The sequence below is a fragment of the Nicotiana sylvestris genome, chromosome 4 (assembly GCF_000393655.2).
Source record: "Nicotiana sylvestris chromosome 4, ASM39365v2, whole genome shotgun sequence".
Taxonomy (NCBI): Eukaryota; Viridiplantae; Streptophyta; class Magnoliopsida; order Solanales; family Solanaceae; genus Nicotiana; species Nicotiana sylvestris.
This window is the reverse complement of record NC_091060.1, coordinates 93,081,975-93,104,189: the sequence shown is the minus strand read 5'-3', so window position 1 is coordinate 93,104,189 and position 22,215 is coordinate 93,081,975. Positions and strand designations below refer to the sequence as shown.

The 22,215-nt window shown below is 39.1% G+C and overlaps 1 protein-coding gene across 1 annotated transcript; it reads right to left on the bottom strand.

The window, feature by feature from the left end:
* Positions 1–143: 143 nt before the first annotated feature.
* On the bottom strand, positions 144–1,703 carry LOC104227571 (pentatricopeptide repeat-containing protein At1g08070, chloroplastic-like). The gene has a single exon (XM_009779846.2). The coding sequence runs from the start codon at positions 1,701–1,703 to the stop codon at positions 144–146; it is 1,560 nt and encodes a 519-aa protein (XP_009778148.2).
* Positions 1,704–22,215: the final 20,512 nt, after the last annotated feature.

The window sequence follows — 22,215 nt, the reverse complement described above, 5'->3', positions numbered from 1 at the left end:
CTAACTATAATCTTTAAGCTCTCACTTAACTCATTTCTGTACAGGCTTCAGAACCATGCATATTCAAGTAGCTATCAAGAAATGGATATTATAGAAAAATATTTCTATCGCTAGAATCTCTAAGAAACCACGGCCAGCAAATTTCATTCGACCTCACATAATTTTAAGTGTCCATTTAAACACCCTAAAACTCTATAGATTTCCTTCCTCTGTGAGTGCTTTGTATCTTTAGCTAAGAACTCATGGACACTATTTCCTATTTGGATTGAGCTACAACCAGGTATTTTTTCTATTCCCTTGTCTCTAGTAGCTCTACGGAAGTTCAAGGCATCCTGCCACCGCCCAATAGAAGAGCTTAAGTTCATTATCAATGTCAAATAACTTGGGTTGTTAGGCTCTTGCTCCAGGATCCTCCGGGTTAAGGACTCTAACAACTCCCCATTTCCATGAATTTTACAAGCAGAAAGTAAAGTGGCCCAAATGACTGCGTTAGGTTCCAAATGCATGCTCTTAATGAAACTCAGTGCTTCTTCAAACTTTCCAGCTCGGCCAAGAAGATCAACCATGCATCCATAATGATCAATCCGTGGTTTAATGCCAAACTTATTCACCATCTGGTCAAATACCCTTTTCCCTTCTTCCAGCAGCCCACCGTGAGTGCAAGCTGACAGAACAGCAACAAATACAACATCATCCGGCTCTACTCCTTCCAAGCACATCTTCTCATAGAGTTCTAGGGCGTCTCTGCAGTGCCCATTCACTGCTAATCCTGATATCATTGTAGTCCAAGTAATTATGCATTTCTGAGCCATGCTTAAGAAAACTGCTTTTGCATTTTCCATATCTCCACATTTTGCAAATGTATCAATTAAAGCATTTCCTAGTGGGACTGATACGTCAAATTTGTTTTTTCTTATAAAAGAATCAATCCATTTTCCATGCTCATGAGATCCCAAATATGAGCAAGCTGAGAGTATACTAATCAAAGTGGTCTGATTGGGTTTGCAACTCCCATCGATCAACATATGCTGAAACACTGAAAGAGCTTCATCAAACATATGGTTATTTACATATCCAGCAATCAAGGCATTCCATGAAATCACATTCTTTTCTGGTATTCGGTCAAACATCTTTCTTGCTGATTGAAGATCACCAATTGTAGCATATCCTGACACCATAGCAGTCCAAGAGATTACACTTTTCTCCGGCATCTCATCAAAAACAGCTCTAGCAGCTTCTATGTTACTTAACTTTACACATCCAGAAATCATTGTGTTCCAGGAAACATCATTTTTCTCCGGCATACGCTTAAAAACAGAACGAGCCAACTCCATGTTCCCTGCCTTCAATAGCCCAGCAATAACCGAATTCCACGTAACAACATTCCTCTCAGGCATAGCCTCGAATAAACAAAGGGCACGTTCTTGATCACCATGAATCATATAACCACCAATCATCGTGTTCCACGAAACAACATCCCGATCAAGCATTTCATCAAACACCTTCCGAGCTGAGCCTAAATTCCCACCACATTTAGCATAAAAATCCATAAGGGTATTCTTAGCAAACACACTAGACTCAAAACCCAACTTCACAATGTGACCATGCATTACTTGGCCAGCTTCCAAAGACTCAAAAGACTCAAAACACCTCAAGAGAAAAGTAAATGTAAAACTATTAGGTGTAATATTTGATATCCTCATGTTATTATAAGTATATAATGCATATTTCAGTGTCTTTCCTATGAAGCATTTAATCAAAGTGTTGTATACAATAAGACTAGGATTTTGTAATGTTTTAAAAAAGTTGAGTGTATAGTTAAGTGATATAAGGTTTGAGGATAAAGACATAAGCTTAGGCACTATAAAGTTGCTATTGATGAGGCTATTTACAATAATCTGAAGATGAGTCTCTTTCAATTGTTTGCTAGTTTTGCATTTCTGTAAAAATTGGAGCAATTTTTCCTCCATTATTTTCTCTCGGTCTTGAAAACGGAAAAGGTTCAATACGGGTAATACAGTTAATAGAGTGGCAACAAAAGGGGGAGGGAGTTGGAAAGTAAACAAAAAAACTTTGCATTTTTAGGACCTCGTTTCTTTAAATCGGTATTTTAGGACCTCGTATTTTGCTTAATTTAAAATGTTGTTTTTATATATTGCGCATATTTAAATTTTAACTTGCATGAAATATGAGATGTGTTATAAAATAATAAGAAAAGAAGAGTATTGCAAAGAAAAATAGAAAGAGAATTCTTATTGATTTTGGGATGATTTATAATGGAATAGAACCCTTTATAGGGGAAAAGTGACTTAAACACAAAGGTAGCCCGCTTAAATTATAGATATTCACCTTAAATACAATTTTATTTATAACACTCTCCCTTAAATGTCTATTCAACAGATAATGTACCTCGTTAAAACCATAACCAAAGTAAAACCCCGTGGAAAAAAATTCTTGTAAAAGAAAAAAATTACACATATCTAACAATACACCTTTTTGTTGCCTCGTTAAAAATCTTGCAAGGAAAACCCAGTGGGACAAAAACTTGTAAGAAAAACAGAGTACAACGCGTATTAACTCCCCCTGATGAGAGCATGAATTCACATCTTTAAGCCTTCGCACTCCAATCTTGTGCACCATCTTAAAAAGATCGTTGGTAGATATTTGATAAATAAATCATCCATATTAAATTGAATGAATATGTTGCACCTTGAAATCATCATTCTTGTATATATGTAATGTCTCCACATACTGTCGTGGAATGGCTTTTTCAATATCTCCCTAGAGTTATTCTTACTATCACATATCAAGCTTATAGTTATAGCAAGATACATATGTGCACAAATTGCACTTAGGATAAGCCTGGCAAGTGGGCTGGTCAAGGACCGGGACCTGCCCAAAATCGCGGTCCATATGGGTTGTGGGCCTAAAACGGTCCTAATCGTATAAGACAGGGACCGTAGGGAGGTGGGTTGGGTAGTGGGCCAGTCTAGTGCGCGAGGCCCATGAGACCGGGATCGGCTGGGAAGTGGGCCGGTTCAAACGGTCTTAAACGGGCCTAAAAGGGCCCAACGACTCTTATTTTATAAAAAAAAAATCTGCCCGTTAGGGCATTTAAAATGTAGTTGTTTCTCTGCCAAAATAGTTGTTGGCTATTTACAAAATAACCATTTAACCCTCTCAACTTTGTTATAACCTAAACTTTTTATAATTATATTTTTTTCCTATTTTAAATTATAAATACCCCCTCACTCTTTCATTTTTCTCATAAAATCATCAATCTCTCTCTAATTTTCTTCTATAATTGCTTACTTTATTGTTGCAATTTGTGAAAAATTGTAAAGTTGGTGAATTGAAGTCTTCAACAAAAATTTCAACAAGTTGTTCGTTAATTCGGTAAACTCGTTCCAACTCTTAAGATTTAATATTATAGTTTTGTTAGTTTTATGTACTTTGTACTGCTTGATTAATTAAGATGGCTTATTCCTTAAAAAAATGTTTAGTAAAAATAAGGGAAAATCCAAGAGTGGTGAATCTAGTGGCCAATCTATTCCTCCTCCACTTTCCCCGACTCCCTGACCCAAACCCCATACCCATCTTACACCTGCTGCTATTCTTGATAGTGATAATATTTTATTACAATTTACTGAGAGTCAATTTTTGCATAATTTTGGAACTGGTGAATAATTGAACCATGAATATATGAATGCTCTTTATGGTAATCCAACTATTGATGAAAATGATGATGAAGAAATAGATTTTGATGAAACGCAACCGGATGACGATACACCCACTAGTCCTGCTCCTGAAGTTAACCCAAACAATGATAATCTAAATGATGCCTCGTCTGACCCTCCTGTTACTACCCCTACTTTTTCTAGACAACGTCTCAAACGGACAGAAACATCTATTGTTTGGCCTTTTTTTTTACTCAACTAATTCTACAAAATAAGGCTAAGTGTAAAACTTGTGTCAAAGAATTGCCTTTTAAATATTTTGACGGTCGCGGGGAACTTTGAAATGACACATATTAATACACCCTCAAGATAAAGCCAAATATTCTCATATGAAAGCCTTGGCCGAGGGGTCAAGTTTACCTACTCCTAGTCAGGTTGACCCTATTATCGGGTCTAATCAATTTCAACCGGGAATTAACACTGTTACCGGTGGTATTTTATATTATGATCCAAAAAAAAGATCGGGAAGAATTGGCAAAAATGGTTACTGTTATGTACTTACCCTATTGTTTTCCTTCTAACCCTCACTTTGTGCATCACATTAAAAAAAATTGGAATCCTACTTATAAAGGTTTTTTCCGCACAACCGTAAAGAGCGATATTTATAAATATAAAAATGAATATGAACAATATTTGCACTATTTATTTACTCATATAAATTATTGTGTTGCTATTACAACTGATATTGGTAGAAGTGGTAATGATTGTGATTACCGTACTGTTACCAGTCATTGAATTGATGAGGAGTGGATAATGCAAAAGCGCATTATAGCTAAAAGAATAATTAATTCACGTTACACAGGGCAGTTTATTGCTGACACAATTACGGATATTTGTAGATATTTTGCATTATTGATAAAATCATGTCAGTTTCAATGGATAATGCTACTAGTAACACAAATGTTGTAGTTTTGCTTACCACTACACTAAGTCCTGCATTTAGTAACATTTTTCATGTCAGATGTATTTGTTATATTTACCATTTAATTGTGGGTGATGGTATGAGAATTTTAAATGTTGAAATTAAAAAGGTTAAAATGGTTCTTAACTGACTTTTTTATTCAAACGGTAGAAGTAGACTTAGAGAATATTTTAAAAGATGCGATGAATTTGGCCTAAGAGAAAGAAAGGTTCCTAAACCTTGTCCAACTAGATGGAATTACATGTATGAAAGCTTAGTTGTTCATATGAATATAGAAACCCCATAAACTCAACGTTTAATGCTCATGTAAGTGACGATGATGAGCATCTTACAAATGCGGATTGGGCTAATGTTAAAATGCTTGTAGATTTTTTAGAAAAATTTCATATTGCTACAAATAAATTTTCTGGGCAATATTATCCTACTATTTCTAACTGTTTAGTATATATTGCAGAACTTGCAAATTTGTTTGCTCATTTTTCAGAGGGTGGGGAAATTTATGAACAAGCTATTGATTCTATGAGAAAAAAGTTTAAAAAATATTTTTTTCCCTATTCCCCCCTATTTATGGTATTGATGCCTTGTTAAATCGTATTATAAATTAGGAGGTCCTCAATTTTGGTATGAAATAGTTTATAATGGTTTGGCACTTGAAGAAGAGAAGTTGTCTAAACTTCCGGAAGCAATAACCTCAATTAAAATAAATGCTCGAACTATTTATAATGCTTATCAAATTGCATTAGATCAGGCTAGACCAAATGTTCCAACTCCTTTTTCTTCTGTTTCTCAATCATCTAAATGAACTGCGGGAATAAGAGCACTTACTACTTGGGCTGGGTTCAGGGGTTCTCAAGGTTCTAATACTAGTGATTTTTCACAACTAAATGAGCTTGCAGTTTATTTGTCACAGGGAATTGAGGAAGTGAATCTCGACGGCTCCTTTAATATTTTGGAATGGTGGAAGGACAAAGAACATACTTTCTGGTTCTTTCAAGGATGGAGCGAGACATTTTAACTATTCAAGTTCCAACAGTGGCATCAGAGAGCGCTTTCAGTCAAGCAAGACTTCAACTCGGTGATTATAAAGCGTCTATGAGGTAGAGCTTGAAAAAATCAGTACTTTTCAGAGATTGGATCCGTTCGTAAAGAAGAAATTTTGGCCTTGCTGGATCATAACCAGAGGTAGACGAAGCTTACGAAGAAATGCTAGCTAAACTTGCGGAGGATTTTGCTTCGCATGGAAGCGGTAATGACCAAGCTTCTTTTCCGCCACCACCAATGGAAATGCCTTCGGACCTTAATCGATTTATGAAGTTTGTAAGAGATACCGTGTAAATTAATATGTAACTTGTATTTTGGCACATCTTGATTAGTTTCTTTTTCTTCTCAATGGTGGTATTAGCACCTTGTTGTGCTCATTCCATAGTGGAGAGGAAGACTAAGAAAGATATTGCCATGTTTTGTTAATGCTATAATAAAAATTATAACGCATTGCCTTAGATATTTTTATTACCATCTTTTTTTTCTAACTTCTATAAAAAATTTAAAAAAAATAGAAAGTTCATCCATTGGGCCCACTTAGCCCAGGACAATTAGTTCGTAGTCCCGATCGCGGGCTGGTTCCTACAAAAAGTCCATGAAGCCCGGGACCACTTAGGACCGGCCCACTTAGAATTGCTTAGGATTGGGCCCGATCCACTTGCCAGCCCTAACTTAGGATGTAGTACTCCTTGACCAAGATTATATATGATTTAGGTGATTTAAATCTTTCAAGGATTGTGATATAAGTTAAGTCATATAAGCCTTACAAATCGGCTTTATATGCATATCGAGTTTTCATGTCACGCTTTATACTTTTAAGTGTTTGAATTGCAGGTCCAAAACTACATGTCTTTCTTATTAAATCAATTCTACTTGAATCGTTTCTCTAAATATAAGATCCTCATATATATTTAGTGTTATCGTAGATGTAGTCGACGAATATTTTATAACGGTTCCAACCTCTTTCATAAAAACATAACATAGAGATCTTTTAATTCATATTTTTCAGGAAACTGAACCCCTCCTAAGATTTTATGAAGTGTTATGTCATGTGATCTTCTAGATGACTTGTCTCCTTATTATGATCATTTGATCATTTTATTAATCAAGAATTTTATCTGTACTATTTAAGTGTACCATAGACTTTGTCCTTCTAAGACTTATTCTAATAGGAGCATTTGCAGTGAGAATATAGTTACTTTCTTTGGATCAACAAATGTGTCTACCATACTTTGCAATACATTGCGGATGAATTATCCTTTTATAGACTTCAAGTTCAAATTATCGTATTCAAGGATCTAGAAGTACAAATGATAATTCATTCCGCATAACTTTTTCTCAACTACTTATCATATCTCTCCCTCATATTAGAAAAACTAACTTGCTTCTTTAATTATGGAAACCCACCTTTATGCATTATGTGTTAATCAAAATATACACCGCACATTAATAATACTAAGATGAAATTATTTGGTTCCTGACTCTATAGCACTTGTGAGGGGAGGATGCAATATAATTTCATATATAACCTTTATCAACTGATATAGATAACTTTGTTCTCATAAGAAATAGTTTAGTTATTAAGTGAAGGCACTAAATAAATTATTTTGATAAACTAGTTGTGATGTAAATCAATTTATCAAGATGAATTTTATTGAATAGAAAATATGGAAATTATGCTTGAGACTAAATTATTGAGCAAGTTACCTCGCAAATATCAGGTTGTGGGTTAATAATAATCGCACATGTAACCATCTCATAATTGCATCTTATGTGGTGTAACGACTCGGCCGGTCGTTTCATGCGTTACTGCTCCGTTTTCCCATTTCTGATTCTTTATGTGTTGTTCAGTTGTATTATGTGGTATCTGTCACGCCTCCTTTTTACCACCCGAGGAGGATATAAGGGAGTTTTTCCAATTAAAGTGACATAAATCGAAATGGGATTATTTTAATTATTTTTTAAAGCCGCCAATTGGAATAATTTATTTGGTGTCCCAAGTCACCGGTTTATTTTTAAAATCCCAAATCGAGGAAATTGACTTTATTTAAAAGTTTACGAAACCAGAAATTCTAGATAAGGAATTATGTTAACTCGGGAGAAGGTGTTATGCATTCCCGGGTTCTGTGGTTCGAGCACGGTCGCTTAAACGATTAAAATTGGCCTAATTATCTGATTTACTACATGTTAAACCTAGTGTGTATTTTTAAATATTTAAACTACTTTTAATTATTTTATGGAATTATTCTGGAACAAGTTACGATTGTCGTACACTTGTTTGTTTGATACACATTGCCAATCATATCACGGGAATCGTACCCATGATCTACAACATATTTAATTTATTAAAGTTATTAGAAGTTGTGGTCGGGTCATACAAATGTACCCCGGATTTGGAAATTAGGTATCACAACTATGTCATGGAAACCGTACCCGTAGTTATGATGATTTTATTATAAACGTGCCTAAAGCAAACTACGAATGTTCAAAGTGTTTTCTATACTAGTTATAATATTAATGTGAGGGCCATAGATTAGGGGATTCATTTATGAATGACACACCTCGATTTATTTTTTAAAAAATAAATTGTACTCAATTAAAGCAATCAATGAATATTCATATTTAAATCTATCTTGAAATTCAATATAAAGCTATTAATTATATACATGCTTTCAGTATATGTTGGAACTTAATCATTTTGGATAAGGGAATTGGGCCAGCAATAGCCTGTTGGTTACTTGGTCAAGGATAAACCACATTGGGCTTACATTAGGCGGGCCTAGTCGCGAAGATTTACTAGCTAGGCCTATCTACCTTTACGTTTCAAGCCAAACTTACATAGTATACACCTTTTGTCAAAAGTTATAAATCCACTCACTTTTATGAAGAAAATCAGAATCAAAAATACAATTCAAGTTGGAAATTACGGTACACATAATTTGAAAGACATAAAGGACATGCGTTTATACTATAGTTCACAAAGGAAGCTTTATAACTGAGCCAAGCTGTTGGGTTTAATACTCAGGCTCATCCGTCTAGGCCCAAACTTGCTCAGGTGATTCCCATGTTGGGCCTTGTTGCAAGCTTGACCCAACTCGTATGGCTCCCATTCGACTAATCTGAGAGGACATGCTGTTTATAACAATGGACTACTGAATATAAAATTCATAAGATAATACAAACCACAACTATTAACCACAGTGATCAACTTACAAAAAAAATTATTACAACATACTTTATACTAATTCTTTACTGAAATCGAGTCATTAGTGAACAATCCCTAGATTTAAGTTACAACTCATCTCAGATATGACCATATGCTTAAGAAAAATTTGTTATACCAATAGAATACCCCATTGAGCTCTTTCAATTGCTATAGACTTTCAGAAGAGGGCTTCGAATTACAAAGGCAAGCTATAGAGCTGCTTTGCAAATCAGCATCTTTACTCTAACCAAAGGATCTCAGAGCTTTCTTTTTCTTGTTACAAACTCCACATACAACCAAGAAGAATAAGAAAACTTTGTGAAGAGTAGTTATTAACACAATATATTCAAAAGAGTAGAGAGAAAACAGTAAGTAACACTACTAAAAAGTGACCAAACCTATCATGGGCTCATGATGCAAGACTAAGTGTAAAAAAAAGTAGCAAGTGTCATTTTACCATAGCATACTGGTTTTTTGAGATTCAGAACAACAGCTTTTATAGCACCACATATTGAATAATAAATGAGAACTCATTCATTATATCATTCCAAATAAGTCAACTAATCACATGGAAGAATACTCATTCATTACACATAACTTCCAAACTTGTCAATATTATATCATTCCAAATAGGCAATACATCTAGGGAGGTAAAATCAGTACCTTAAACAACAACAAAACCAGCAGAAAATAGAGGAAATACTGATTGAAACTTTGAAGAAATGAGCAACAAACAGAACCAAACAACATTAGCAGGGAAAACAACCTAGAAAAACCAAGAACCAACACTCAAGCTTCCTGAAAATCAGAGTACTCGAAGAACTAACCTAGAAAACTAGCTAGAAAACTGAAGTTTTAGGCCAGAAAAGTTTTAAAGGTTTTCTTTTGTATTTTGAAATTTTAGGTCAAAATGTGATGATTGATGTGTGTGAGTGCAGGTTTTCTTTTCTTTTATAGAGTGTATATCCAAAATGGTATCAAAGAATATTATACCCTAATTCTTGGATAGTACAACATATTGACAGAGAATAAATGTCCAGCTGTCCATTTTTCAGCATCTTTCAAAATCAATTTTGGACAGCTGGTACACTTCTAGAACTTTCTTCTTTTAGATATTTATTTTCTAAAGTTCTGAAATCTCCCTAAGTTTTCCTTTTAGTTTAATTAGGCCCCTACAAGTTCCTAGTGAGTTACAAATCAAGGCAAACAAGGACCAGGCCAAAAGGAATCAGAGTCCAGATTCAAATGACAAACAGAGTTGAAATGATGCAATTTAAACCTAAAAATTATCCTAATCAGTTTTCAAATCAACCAATTAAGCAACTAAACTATTTTTTTCTAATACCTAATCAGAAATCAACCAAGTGGACTATTAATTAACTTTCAGAATTATTCTAATCAACTTTGAACTAAAACAAACAATTATAAGAGAAAAAAAACAGAATAGCCAATTTATTAAAACCCTACAAAGATTAGACCTAATTAAACCAAACCTATGCCAATTGAAATTAAAGTTAAGATGATGAAATCCTAACATGCACAGATGCCAAATAAACAAACAAAACAGTCGTGAACAAAAGAAAAGAAAACCTAAAATTGCAAACCTAAAACATGCGGCTAAAAAGAAGAAAGAAAATGAAATGAATAATCAAAAGAGGAAAGGAGAAAAGAATGGAAAAGAAATTATCAGAACTCGCTTCAAATTCGGACCAGTGAAGGACTCGGACAGCCTCAATGGGGTGAAATGAACTTGAACTACCATTAATCGATTGTTCTCAACAAGAACAGTCAACTAATGGAGGTTTTGGGTTCAAACAACCAAAAATTGACCGAAAAATCAAAAGAGGGGAAAAAGTTAGGGTTCAGTGGATCTTAGATTCAAGATTCGAAGAATTTTGCAGGGATTTTTAGGAAATCAAAGGTAAGACAGTGGTGAGGGAAGGTTGAGAGTCCTATGGTGTAAGTTTGGGGTTGTTTGGGTGAACTAAGGTTTGGGTTTGATTTTCAGATCTAAAATTGGTGGATTTGGGTGGTGATTTTAGGGAAGTGGATAATGGGATAGTGTTTGGGAGTGCATCAGGATTACGGGGTGTGAATTTGGAGCGATTTGGTGAAGCTCCGCCGCTGTAAGGCGATTTCGGGCGGCGGAGCGAGGCGTAGTCGGCGATGGCGTCCTAGGGCGGCTAGGGTTTCTCTAGGCTTGGGGTGAGAGACGAAGTGAGAGGGGGTCAATGGGGGGCCACGATTCAGATAGTTTTATCTAAAACAAATAATCAGTTCTCAGTCGTTAGATTTATGATGATCAACGGCTGAGATGAAAGGGGGAAATATGGGGTCGTTTTGGGGCTAGGACACTAGACCGGGTATGGAAGGGTTTTGGGCTTGGGTATGGACCGATTTGGGTATGAGAACTAGCCCAATTTCAAATTAAACCCTTTTTCTTTTCCAATTTCTTTTCTTTTTTCTTTTTTCTTTGTTTTCTTTTTTTCTTTTCTTTAATTAAAATCCCAAATTTATCTAATTTTCAAAAATTAATCTAATTATCTAATTATAACATTTACAAAAATTAGTTGATCCTAAATTAAAAAGATAAAATTACTAATCTAAAATTAAAGGCTAAAATGTAAAAATGAGCAAAATTTGTGATTTTTCATTTTAATGAAGAAATTAATTAACTAATTAATCTTAAAATATAAAAATAAAGTCTAATATGTAATGCATGATTTTGACATTTTTGGGGCATTTTTATTATTTTTAATAAAAATTAAACGTGAACAAAATGCAAACAATTAATAAAATCCTACAAAAATTCTATAAAATTACAAATAATTGGAAAAAATCTATTTTCTTTAATTTTGTAGGAGTATTTCACATATGGCAAAAATCACATGCTCACAGTATCGGGTTGGTTGGTTTGGGTTCGAAGTGGTTTTGTAGAGGAATGAGACACTTAGTCTCTTAAGTTGACCATTTAGTTGGAAAAGTCAACTGAAACTTGACTCGTGAGTAAACGATCTCAGAATTTGGTTTTTATGACTCGGATAGCTTCGTGAGGTGATTTGGGACTTAGGAGCGTGTTCGGAATGAATTTGGAGGTCTGTGGTAGATTTAGGCTTGAATTGGCGAAATTGGAATCTTGGCGCTTTCCGATTGGTAGTGCAAATTTTGATATCGGGGTCGGAATGGAATTCCAAAAATTGGAGTAGGTCCATTGTGTCATTTGTGATGTGTGTGCAAAATTTCAGGTCATTCGGAGGAGGTTTGATAGACTTTTTGATCGTTTGCGGAATTCGAAAGTTTTGGAATCCTTAGGCTTGAATCCGAGGGTGATTTGGTGTTTCGGTGTTTTTTTTTAGTGTTACGAGGATGGTACAAGTTTGAAAAGTGTTATATGAATTGTTTGTATTTTTGGTTGAGGTCCCGTGGGCCTCGGGATGATTTCGGATAGTTAACGGAAAGTTTGGAAATTTGAGGATGCAGCTGAAGCTGCTGGTTCTGTCATAACCGCACCTGCAGTTAGGGGACCACAGGTGCGATGATCGCAGAAGCAAGAATCAGCCACAGATTCTGCCACAAGTGAAAAGGGCAGAAGTCACAAGAGCAGAGGAAGAAACGCATCTGCGTGATCGCAGGTGCGGATATGGCCTCGCAGGTGCGGTTAGGAAAATTTAAATGAAAAACCGCAAAAGTGGTTGGATGGAGCGCAGAAGCGGTTCCACAGGTGCGTAATCGCTGTCCAGAAGGTATAAAAAGGTCGTCTTCACGAATTTTGCTAAGTTTCTCCTTTTTTAAAGACAGGAAGTGAGCTAGGGCAGTGATTTTTCAAGGGAATCGAAGGTTTTCAGTTGGGTAAGATATTTAAGCTTTATTACTTGTGTTTATGACCATTTTTTCATTGTTTAATCATGGTATTAGTGGAAAATTAGGGACGAAAGTTGGGAGATTAGGGCTTGTAATATGAGAGCTTTGAGTGGGGATTTGAGGGGCTATTGAGGCCCGATTTTGATGCTTTGGGTATGTATAGACTCATGGGTGAATGAGGATTCTTGTGATGTGATTTTTATCGGATTCCAAGGCGTGAGCCCGGGGTCGGGTTTGACCAATTTTGGGATTTTTGATATAATATGATTATTTTCGCGTGGGCTTTGTTCCCTTAGCATATATTGACGTTATGGTTCTAATTTTGGTTAGATTTGGAGCATTTGGAGGCCGAATCGAGAGGCAAGGGCATCCCGGGCTAGAGTTTGGCTTGGCTTGAGGTAAGTAACGCTTCCAAACTTGGTTCTGAGGGTTCGAAACCCCAAACTATGTGTTCTATGATTACTATTGAGGTAACACAAATGCCAAGTGATGGGCGTGTGGGCGTGCACTATGAGAATTATGGCCTGGGTCATTCCATGGCACTGCTTAGTGACTCATCCTTGCCGATATCTGTGTTGTAATTATGTGATTAAGTTAATGAGCTGCAAATCATGCTAATTATAATGTCAAGGCTTCATGCCAATACTGTTGAGACCCGAGAGGTCGTTTCTTGCTGTCATATCATTAGCTTCATTGATATTCTGTACCCAGTCCTGTGTATGCATATTATATCATGCCTCAGTATCGATTATTGTTATTTCACATCATATCATTGTTCGGGATAGTATCATGACATTTTAAGCCCGTGTGTGGGGGACTGGAGAGTAATGATTGAGTGAGGCCGAGAGCCTGATATTGAGATACAGTATGGAATCGGGCTGCACACCGCAACAAGATATTGATCATGTCTTCGTTGGCTTGATATAGCGCTTGGGCTAATAGAAGCCCCTACGGAGTCTTTACACCCTAGTGAGCGCAGTTGATGATATTGAGGGATGGATCTTCCCTGGACATGGATCTTATCCGAAGCATTGATACCTGGAGATGGATCTTCTCCATAGGATTGGAATGGCCTTCCTCGGAACTAGATGACTGCGGTCAGTGATGTGTATATATTCCGGTATGGATTTTCCCTGGGCCGGATGGCCATATACAGTACCGAGTGGTTGAGCACTTGTGAGTGGAGGCATAGAGAACATTGATCATGCCTTTTGTGCATTCGTACTTAGAGATTTCCTCAGATTTATACTCTGTACTGGTCATATTATATTTACTTAGTGTTAAGTTTTTACTTGAACTGCAAGCATGTCTACGTTTTCGTACAGTCATTTGTATATCTGTTGAGGTTTGGTTCATCACTACCTGTCAGTCCATAGTTTGGACTTTTTACTTGCTGAATTGGTGTACTTACGTTACCCCTGCACCTTGTGTGCAGATCCAGGTATCTCGGGTCACGGTAGCTGCTGCTGATCATATCAGTTGGAGACCTTTTCCTTGGAAATTGCGAGGTAGCTGTCGGGCGATCGCAGTTCCGCCTTCTCCTTCCTTATCTTCCTCTTAGTACATTTGTTGGATATTCTCACACTATGTAGTCTTGTTTATTTCAAACTATTGTAGTATTTTGCTCGTGACTTAGTGACACCCGAGGTCGTGCTAGTACTTTCTTTCCACTTGTTTTGATTTCTACTTTTACCTTTTATCGGATTTTGGTTAAAAATATTGCTTTCTTATGTTTTAAATGAAATATAGAGTATTTGAAAATAAGTTGGCTGACCTAGTTTCACGATAGGTGCTATCACGACCGGACCGGATTTTGGGTCGTGACATGTTGGTATTAGAGCCTAGGTTACATAGGCCTCACGAGTCATGAGCAGGTTTAGTAGAGTCTCGCAAATCGGTATGGAGACGTTTGTACTTATCCTCGGGATGTTGCAGAACATTTAGGAAAAACTTCACATTCTTGAATTCTTGTCGTGCAAATCTGTTGATTCTGGAACTAAACTTTTGTTATTCTATTCTCTCACAGATGGTGAGGACATGTGCTACCGGGTTGGACGGACGACCACAGTACCACCAGTTGGGGCCACTAGAGGCCGAGGATGCGCTCGAGGCCATGGTAGGGGCAAGGGTGTAGCCCGTACAACAACTAAGGAAGCATTTGCAGATCCACCCACCGTCCCAGTTCATGATCAGGCTCCAGTGAGGGATGCTCCAACAGCACCAGCTCAGGCACCGACTGTGCCTATTGCTATTCCGGGTCTCTAGGAGACCTTGGCTCAAATTCTGACCGTGTGCGCCAGTCTTGCTCAGGCAGTCACAGTTTCTACTACAGTAGCTATTTCTCAAGCCGGGGGAGGCACTCAGACTCCCGCAGCCCGTACATACGAGCAAGTTGTTCAAGGATTGCAGACGCCGGAGGCACCACCAGCCCAACTAGTTGCACCTACTCAGTATTATATGGTTCCAGTTATGCCTGATGACAAGAAGCGTCGATTGAGAAGTTTGGTAGACTTTAGCCTCCGACTTTCACTGGTTCATAAGGCGAGGATGCCCAGGGCTTCTTGGACAAGTATCAGAGGATGTTACATACAGCGGGTATTTTGGAGACTAGTGGGGTCTCATTTACTACTTTTCAGTTTTCTGGGGCTGCCTTTACTTGGTTGGAGGCTTATGAGAGGTGTAGGCCTATTGGTGCACCGCCCCTTACCTGGCATCAGTTCTCCATTCTCTTCCTAGAGAAGTATGTACCGTATTCCCGCAGAGAGGAGCTGCGTAGGCAGTTCGAGCAGCTACGTTAGGGGGATATGACCATATCGCAGTATGAGATTAGATTCTCCAAGTTGGCCCGTCATGCTATCTGGCTAGTTCCTACGGATAGGGAGATGATCAAGAGGTTTGTTGATGGCCTCAACTATCAGCTACGAATTTTTTTAACTAGAGAGAGAGTATCTGACGCTCCTTTTGAGGAGGTGGTTGACATTTCTAGAAAGATAGAGTCAGTTCACCGCTAGGAGCGAGATGAGAGGGAGGCCAAGATGTTTCGGGGATCTGGAAACTTTGGTGGTATTCCTTCGGGAGGTCAGCTTCAGCACAACAGAGGCCGTCCATTCAAACATGCTCAGCCGGCCCGTTCGGGCTACCGTGGTGGATCATCTAGCCACGGTTCTCACAGTCACATCAGGATCACTCATCTCTCAGTACCCTTCCAGCTTAGAGTTCGACTCAGGCACCATCAGTTCAGGGCTCATCTATGCATGGTACTTCTAGTGGACATCCCGGTGCTCGGGGCTCCCTTCAGTCCCCACCGCCATTTGTTGCAAGGGGTTGCTTTGAATGTGGAGATTTGGGCCATATCAAGAGGTTTTGTCCCCGTCTTACGGGAGGTTCATCCCAGCGAAGGAGTCAGCCTTCGGCTTCAGCACTAGTTACTTCCCTACCCGCTCAGTCAGCTCAGGTTGGAGTCAGTCAGCTAGGGGTCGCCTTAGAGGGGGAGCTCGATCGGGTGGTGGTCAAGCCCATTTCTATGCCCTCCCAGCTAGGCCAGATGTTATTGCTTCATATGTTGTGATTACAGGAATTATCTCAATCTGCCACAGAGATGCCTCTGTATTATTTGATCCTGGTTCCACTTTTTCATATGTGTCATCATATTTTGCAAATTATTTTGATACGCCTCTTGAGTCTCTTGTTTCATCTGTTCATGTATCTACTCCAGTGGGTGATACTATTGTGGTGGACCGTGTATATTGGTCGTGTGTAGTTACTATTGGGAGTTTGGATACCCGATTGGATCTCTTGTTGCTTAGTATGGTTGATTTTGACGTGATATTGGGCATGGATTGGTTATTACCGTGTCATGTTATTTTGGACTGTCATGCTAAGACAGTGACATTGGCTATGCCTGGGTTTCCACGGATTGAGTGGCGAGGTTCGACGGATTATGTACCTAGTAGAGTGATTTCATTTTTCAAGGCCCAACGGATGGTTGGAAAGGGTTGTCTTTCTTATCTGGCCTTCGTGAGGGATATTAGTGCAAAGACTTCTACCATTAATTCAGTCATGGTAGTGAGGGACTTTCCGGATGTGTTTCCTGCAGACCTACTAGGCATGCCACCGGACAACGATATTGATTTTGGTATTGATTTAGTGCAGGGCACTCAGCCTATTTCTATTCCACCGTATCGTATGGCATCGGCGGAGTTGAAGGAGCAGCTTTAGGAACTCCTTGATAAGGGGTATATTCGGCCTAGTATGTCGTCGTGGGGTGCGCATATTTCATTTGTGAAGAAGAAGGATGGAACTATGAGGATGTGCATTGATTACAAGCAGTTGAAAAAGGTCACAATCAAGAACAAGTATCCTTTGCCTCGTATTGATGATTTATTTGACCAGATTCAGGGAGCGAGGGTGTTCTCCAAGATTGATCTCCGTTCAGGGTATCACCAGTTGAAGATTAGGGACTCGAACATTCTTAAGACAACTTTCAAGACCCAATATGGTCATTATGAGTTCCTTGTGATGTCTTTTGGGCTGACCAATGCCCCAACAACGTTCATGCATTTGATGAACATCGTGTTTCGGTCTTATCTCAACTCATTTGTCATTGTGTTCCTTAATGATATTCTAGTGTACTTGCGTAGTCAGGAGGAGCACGCAGAGCATTTGAGATTTGTGTTGCAAAGATTGAGGGAGAAGAAGCTTTATGCAAAGTTCTCCAAGTGTGAGTTTTGGTTCAGTTCAATGGCTTTCTTGGGACACGTGGTGTCTATTGAGGGTATTCATGTTGATCCGAAGAAGATAGAGGCGGTTCAGAGTTGGCTTAGACCGTCCTTAGCCATAGACGTTCACAACTTTCTTGGTTTGGTGGGTTATTACCACCGTTTTGTTCAGGGATTTTCATCTATAGCATCACCCTTGACCAAATTGACTTAGAAGGGTGCTCCATTCATGTGGTCAGATGAGTGTGAGGCGAGCTTTCAGAAGCTCAAGACTACCTTGACCACAGCTTCAGTGTTAGTGTTGCCATCAACTTCAGGTTCTTATACAGTGTATTGTGATGCTTCGAGAGTTGTTATTGGGTGTGTTTTGATGCAGGAGGGTAGAGTGATTGCGTATGCTTCTCGTCAGTTGAAGCCCCATGAGAAGAACTACCATGTTCATGATTTAGAGTTTGTTGCCATTGTTCACGCGTTGAATATTTGGAGGCATTATCTCTATGGTGTGTCTTGTGAGGTGCTTACTGATCATCATAGCCTCTAGCACTTGTTCAAGTAGAAGGATCTCAATTTGAGGCAGCGGAGATGGTTGGAGCTGCTAAAGGATTATGATATCACTGTCTTGTACCATCTAGGAAAGGCCAATATGGTGGTCGATGACTTAAGTAGGAAGGCGGTGAGTATGGGGAGTTTTGCGTATGTTCCTATTGGGGAGAGACCTGTTGTAGTTGATGTTCAGGCCTTGGCCAATCGGTTCATGAGGTTGGATATTTCGGAGCCTAGTCGAGTATTAGCTTGTGTGATTTCTCGGTCTTCCTTAGTTAATTGCATCAGAGAGCGCCAGTATGATGATCCTCATTTACTTGTCCTTAAGGACAAGGTTCAGCACGACAATGCCAGAGATGTGACTATTGGTAATGATGGGGTTTTAAGGATGCAGGGCCGGATATGTGTGCCCAATGTAGATGGGCTTCGGGAGTTGATTTTATAGGAGGCCCATAGCTCGCGGTATTCCATCCATTCGGGTGCCGCGAAGATGTACCAGGATTTGAGACAGCATTATTGGTGGACAAAAATGAAGAAGGATATTGTGGGATTTGTAGCTCGGTGTCTCAATTGTCAGCATGTGAAATATGAGCATCAGAGACCAGGTGGCTTGCTTCAGCAGATAGATATTCTAGAGTGGAAGTGGGAGCGGATCACCATGGGCTTTGTAGTTGGACTCCCACAGACTTTGAAGAAGTTAGATGCTATTTGGGTGATTGTGGATCGGCTGACCAAGTCCGCGCAATTTATTCCTGTGAGTACTACCTATTCTTTAGAGCGGTTAGCAGAGATTTATATTTGAGAGATTGTTCGATTGCATGGTGTCCCAGTTTCCATCATTTCAGATAGAGGTACTCAGTTTACTTCATAGTTTTGGAGAGCCGTGCAGCGAGAGTTGGGTACTCATGTTGAGTTAAGCACAACTTTTCACCCTCAGACGGACGGGCAGTCCAAGCGTACTACTTAGATATTGGAGGACATGTTGCGCGCTTGTGTCATTGATTTTGGAGAGTAATGAGATCAGTTTCTACCGCTCGTAGAGTTTGGTTATAACAGCAGTTATCAGTCGAGTATTCTGATGGCTCCATATGAGGCTTTATATGGGAAATGATGTAGATCTCCAGTTGGTTGGTTTGAGCTGGGTGAGGCTAGGCTTTGGGTACAGACTTGGTACAGGATGCTTTAGACAAGGTGAAGGTGATTCAGGAGCGGTTTCGTACAGCACAGTCCAGAGAAAAGAGTTATGCTAACAGAAAGGTCTGTGATGTGTCTTACATGGTTGGGGAGAAGGTTCTACTAAAGGTTTCACCCATGAAGGGTGTTATGAGATTTGGGAAGAAGGGTAAATTGAGTCCTCGATTTATTGGGCCTTTTGAGGTTCTTCGAAGGATTGGGGAGGTGGCTTATGACCTTGCTTTGCCACCCAGCTTGTCGAGTGTGCATCTAATTTTTCATGTTTCTATACTCCGAAAGTATGTTGGCGATCCGTCTCATGTTTTGGATTTCAGCGCGGTTCAGTTAGATGGTGATCTGATTTATGATGAAGAGCTAGTGGCTATTTTGGAGTGTCAGGTTCGAAAGTTGAGATCAAATAATATAGCTTTAGTGAAAGTGCAGTGGAAAGGTCGACCCGTGGAGGAGGTTACGTGGGAGACTGAGCAAGAGATGCGGAGTAGATATCCTCACCTATTTGAGGCTTCAGAAATGTTTCTTGACTCGTTTGAGGACGAACGTTTGTTTAAGAGAGGGAGGATGTAACGACCCGGCCGGTCGTTTCATGAGTTACCACTCCGTTTCCCCATTTTTGCTTCTTTATGTGTTGTTCAGTTGTATTATGTGGTATCAGGTTGGTTAGTTCGGGTTCGGAGTGGTTTTGTAGAGGAATGGGACACTTAGTCTCTTAAGTTGGTCGTTTAGTTGGAAAAGTCAACTAGAAGTTAACTTGTGAGTAAACGATCTCGGAATTTTGTTTTTATGATTCGGATAGCTTCGTGAGGTGTGGGACTTAGGAGCATGATCGGAATGTAATTTGGAGGTCCGCGGTAGATTTAGGTTTGAATTGACAAAATTGGAATTTTGGCGCTTTCCGGTCGGTAGTGGAAATTTTGATATTGGGGTCAGAATGGAATTCCAGAAATTAGAGTATGTCTGTCGTGTCATTTGTGATGTGTGTGCAAAATATCAAGTCATTCGGATGAGGTTTGATAGACTTTTTGATCATTTGAGGAATTCGGAAGTTTTGGATTCCTTAGGCTTGAATCCGAGGATGATTTGGTGTTTCAGTGTTGTTTTGAGTGTTCCGAGAATTGGTACAAGTTTGAATAGTGTTATATGACTTGTTCATATTTTTGGTTGAGGTCTCGTGGCCCTCGGGATGATTTCGGATGGTTAACGAAAAGTTTGGAAATTTGAGGATGCAACTGAAATTGCTGGTTCTGTCATAACCGCACCTGTGGTTAGGGGACCGCAGGTGCGATGATCGCAGAAGCAAGAATCAGTTGCAGATATGGCCACAAGTGAAAAGGGCAGAAGTCGCAGGTGTAGAGGAAGGCACGCACCTGCATGACCACAGGTGCGGATATGGCCTCGCAGGTGCGGTTAGGAAAATTTAAATGAAAAACCTCAGAAGTGGTTGGATAGAGCACAGAAGTGGTTCCGCAGGTGCGGGAAATGGACCACAGGTGCATAATCACTGGGCAGAATGTATAAAAAGATCCTCTTCGCGAATTTTGCTAAGTTTCTCCATTTTTGAAGATGGGAAGTAAGCTAGTGCTGTGATTTTTCAAGGGAATCAAAGGTTTTCAGTTGGGTTAGCTACTTAAGCCTTATTACTTGTGTTTATGACCATTTTTCATTGTTTAATCATGGTATTAGTGGAAAATTAGGGAAGAAAGTTGGGAGATTAGGGCTTGTAATTGGATAGCTTTGAGTGGGGATTTGAGGGGCTATTTGAGGCCCGATTTTGCTATTTGGTAATTGGTATGACCAATTTCGGGATTTTTGATGTAATATGATTATTTTCTCGTGGGCTTTGTTCCCTTAGCATATATTGACATTATGGTTTTGATATTGGTTAGATTCGTGGTATTTGGAGGCCGAATCGAGAGGCAAGGGCATCGCGGGCTAGAGTTTGGCTTGGCTTGAGGTAAGTAATGCTTCCAAACTTGGTTCTGAGGGTTCGAAACCCTGAACTATGTGTTCTATGATTACTATTGAGGTGACGCAAATGCCAAGTGATGGGCGTGTGGGCGTGCACCGTGAGAATTGCAGCCTGGGTCATTCCATGGCACCGCCTAGTGACTCTTCCTTGCCGATATTTGTGTTGTAATTATGTTATTAAGTTAATGAGTTGCAAATCATGCTAAATATCAAATCAAGGCTTTACGCAATACTGTTGAAACCCGAGAGGTCATTTCTTGTTGTCATATCATTAGCTTCATTGATATTCTGTACTTAGTCATATTCATGCATATTATATCATGCCTTAGTCTCGATTATTGTTATTTGACATCATATCATTGTTCGGGCTAGTATCATGACATTTTGAGCCCGTATGTATGGGATTGGAGAGTAATGACTGAGTGAGGCCGAGAGCCTAATATTGAGAGATAGTATGGGATCGGGTTACATGCCGCAGCAAGATATTGATCATGCCTTCGTTGGCTTGATGTAGCGTTTGGGCTAAGAGAAGCCCCTCCGGAGTCTTTATGCTTTTTGTGTATTGGTACTTAGAGATTTCTTGAGATTTATACTCCATATTGGTCATATTGTATTTACTTACTATTAAGTTTTTACTTGAACTGCAAGCATGTCTACATTTCCGTACAGTTATTTGTATATCTGTTGAGGTTTGGTTCGTCACTACCTGTCAATCCATAGTTTGGACTTTTTACTTGCTGAATTGGTGTACATACGTTACCCCCTGCACCTTGTGTGCAGATCCATGTATCTCGGGTCACGGTAGCGGCTGCTGATCATATCAGTTGGAGACCTTTTCCTTGGAGATTGCGAGGTAGCTGCCAGGCGCTCGCAGTTACACCTTCTCCTTTCTTATCTTCCTCTTAGTACATTTGTTGGATATTCTCAGACTATGTAGTCTTGTTTATTTCGAACAGTTGTAGTATTTTGCTCGTGACTTAGTGACATCCGAGGTTAGGCTAGTACTTTCTTTCCGCTTGTTTTGATTTC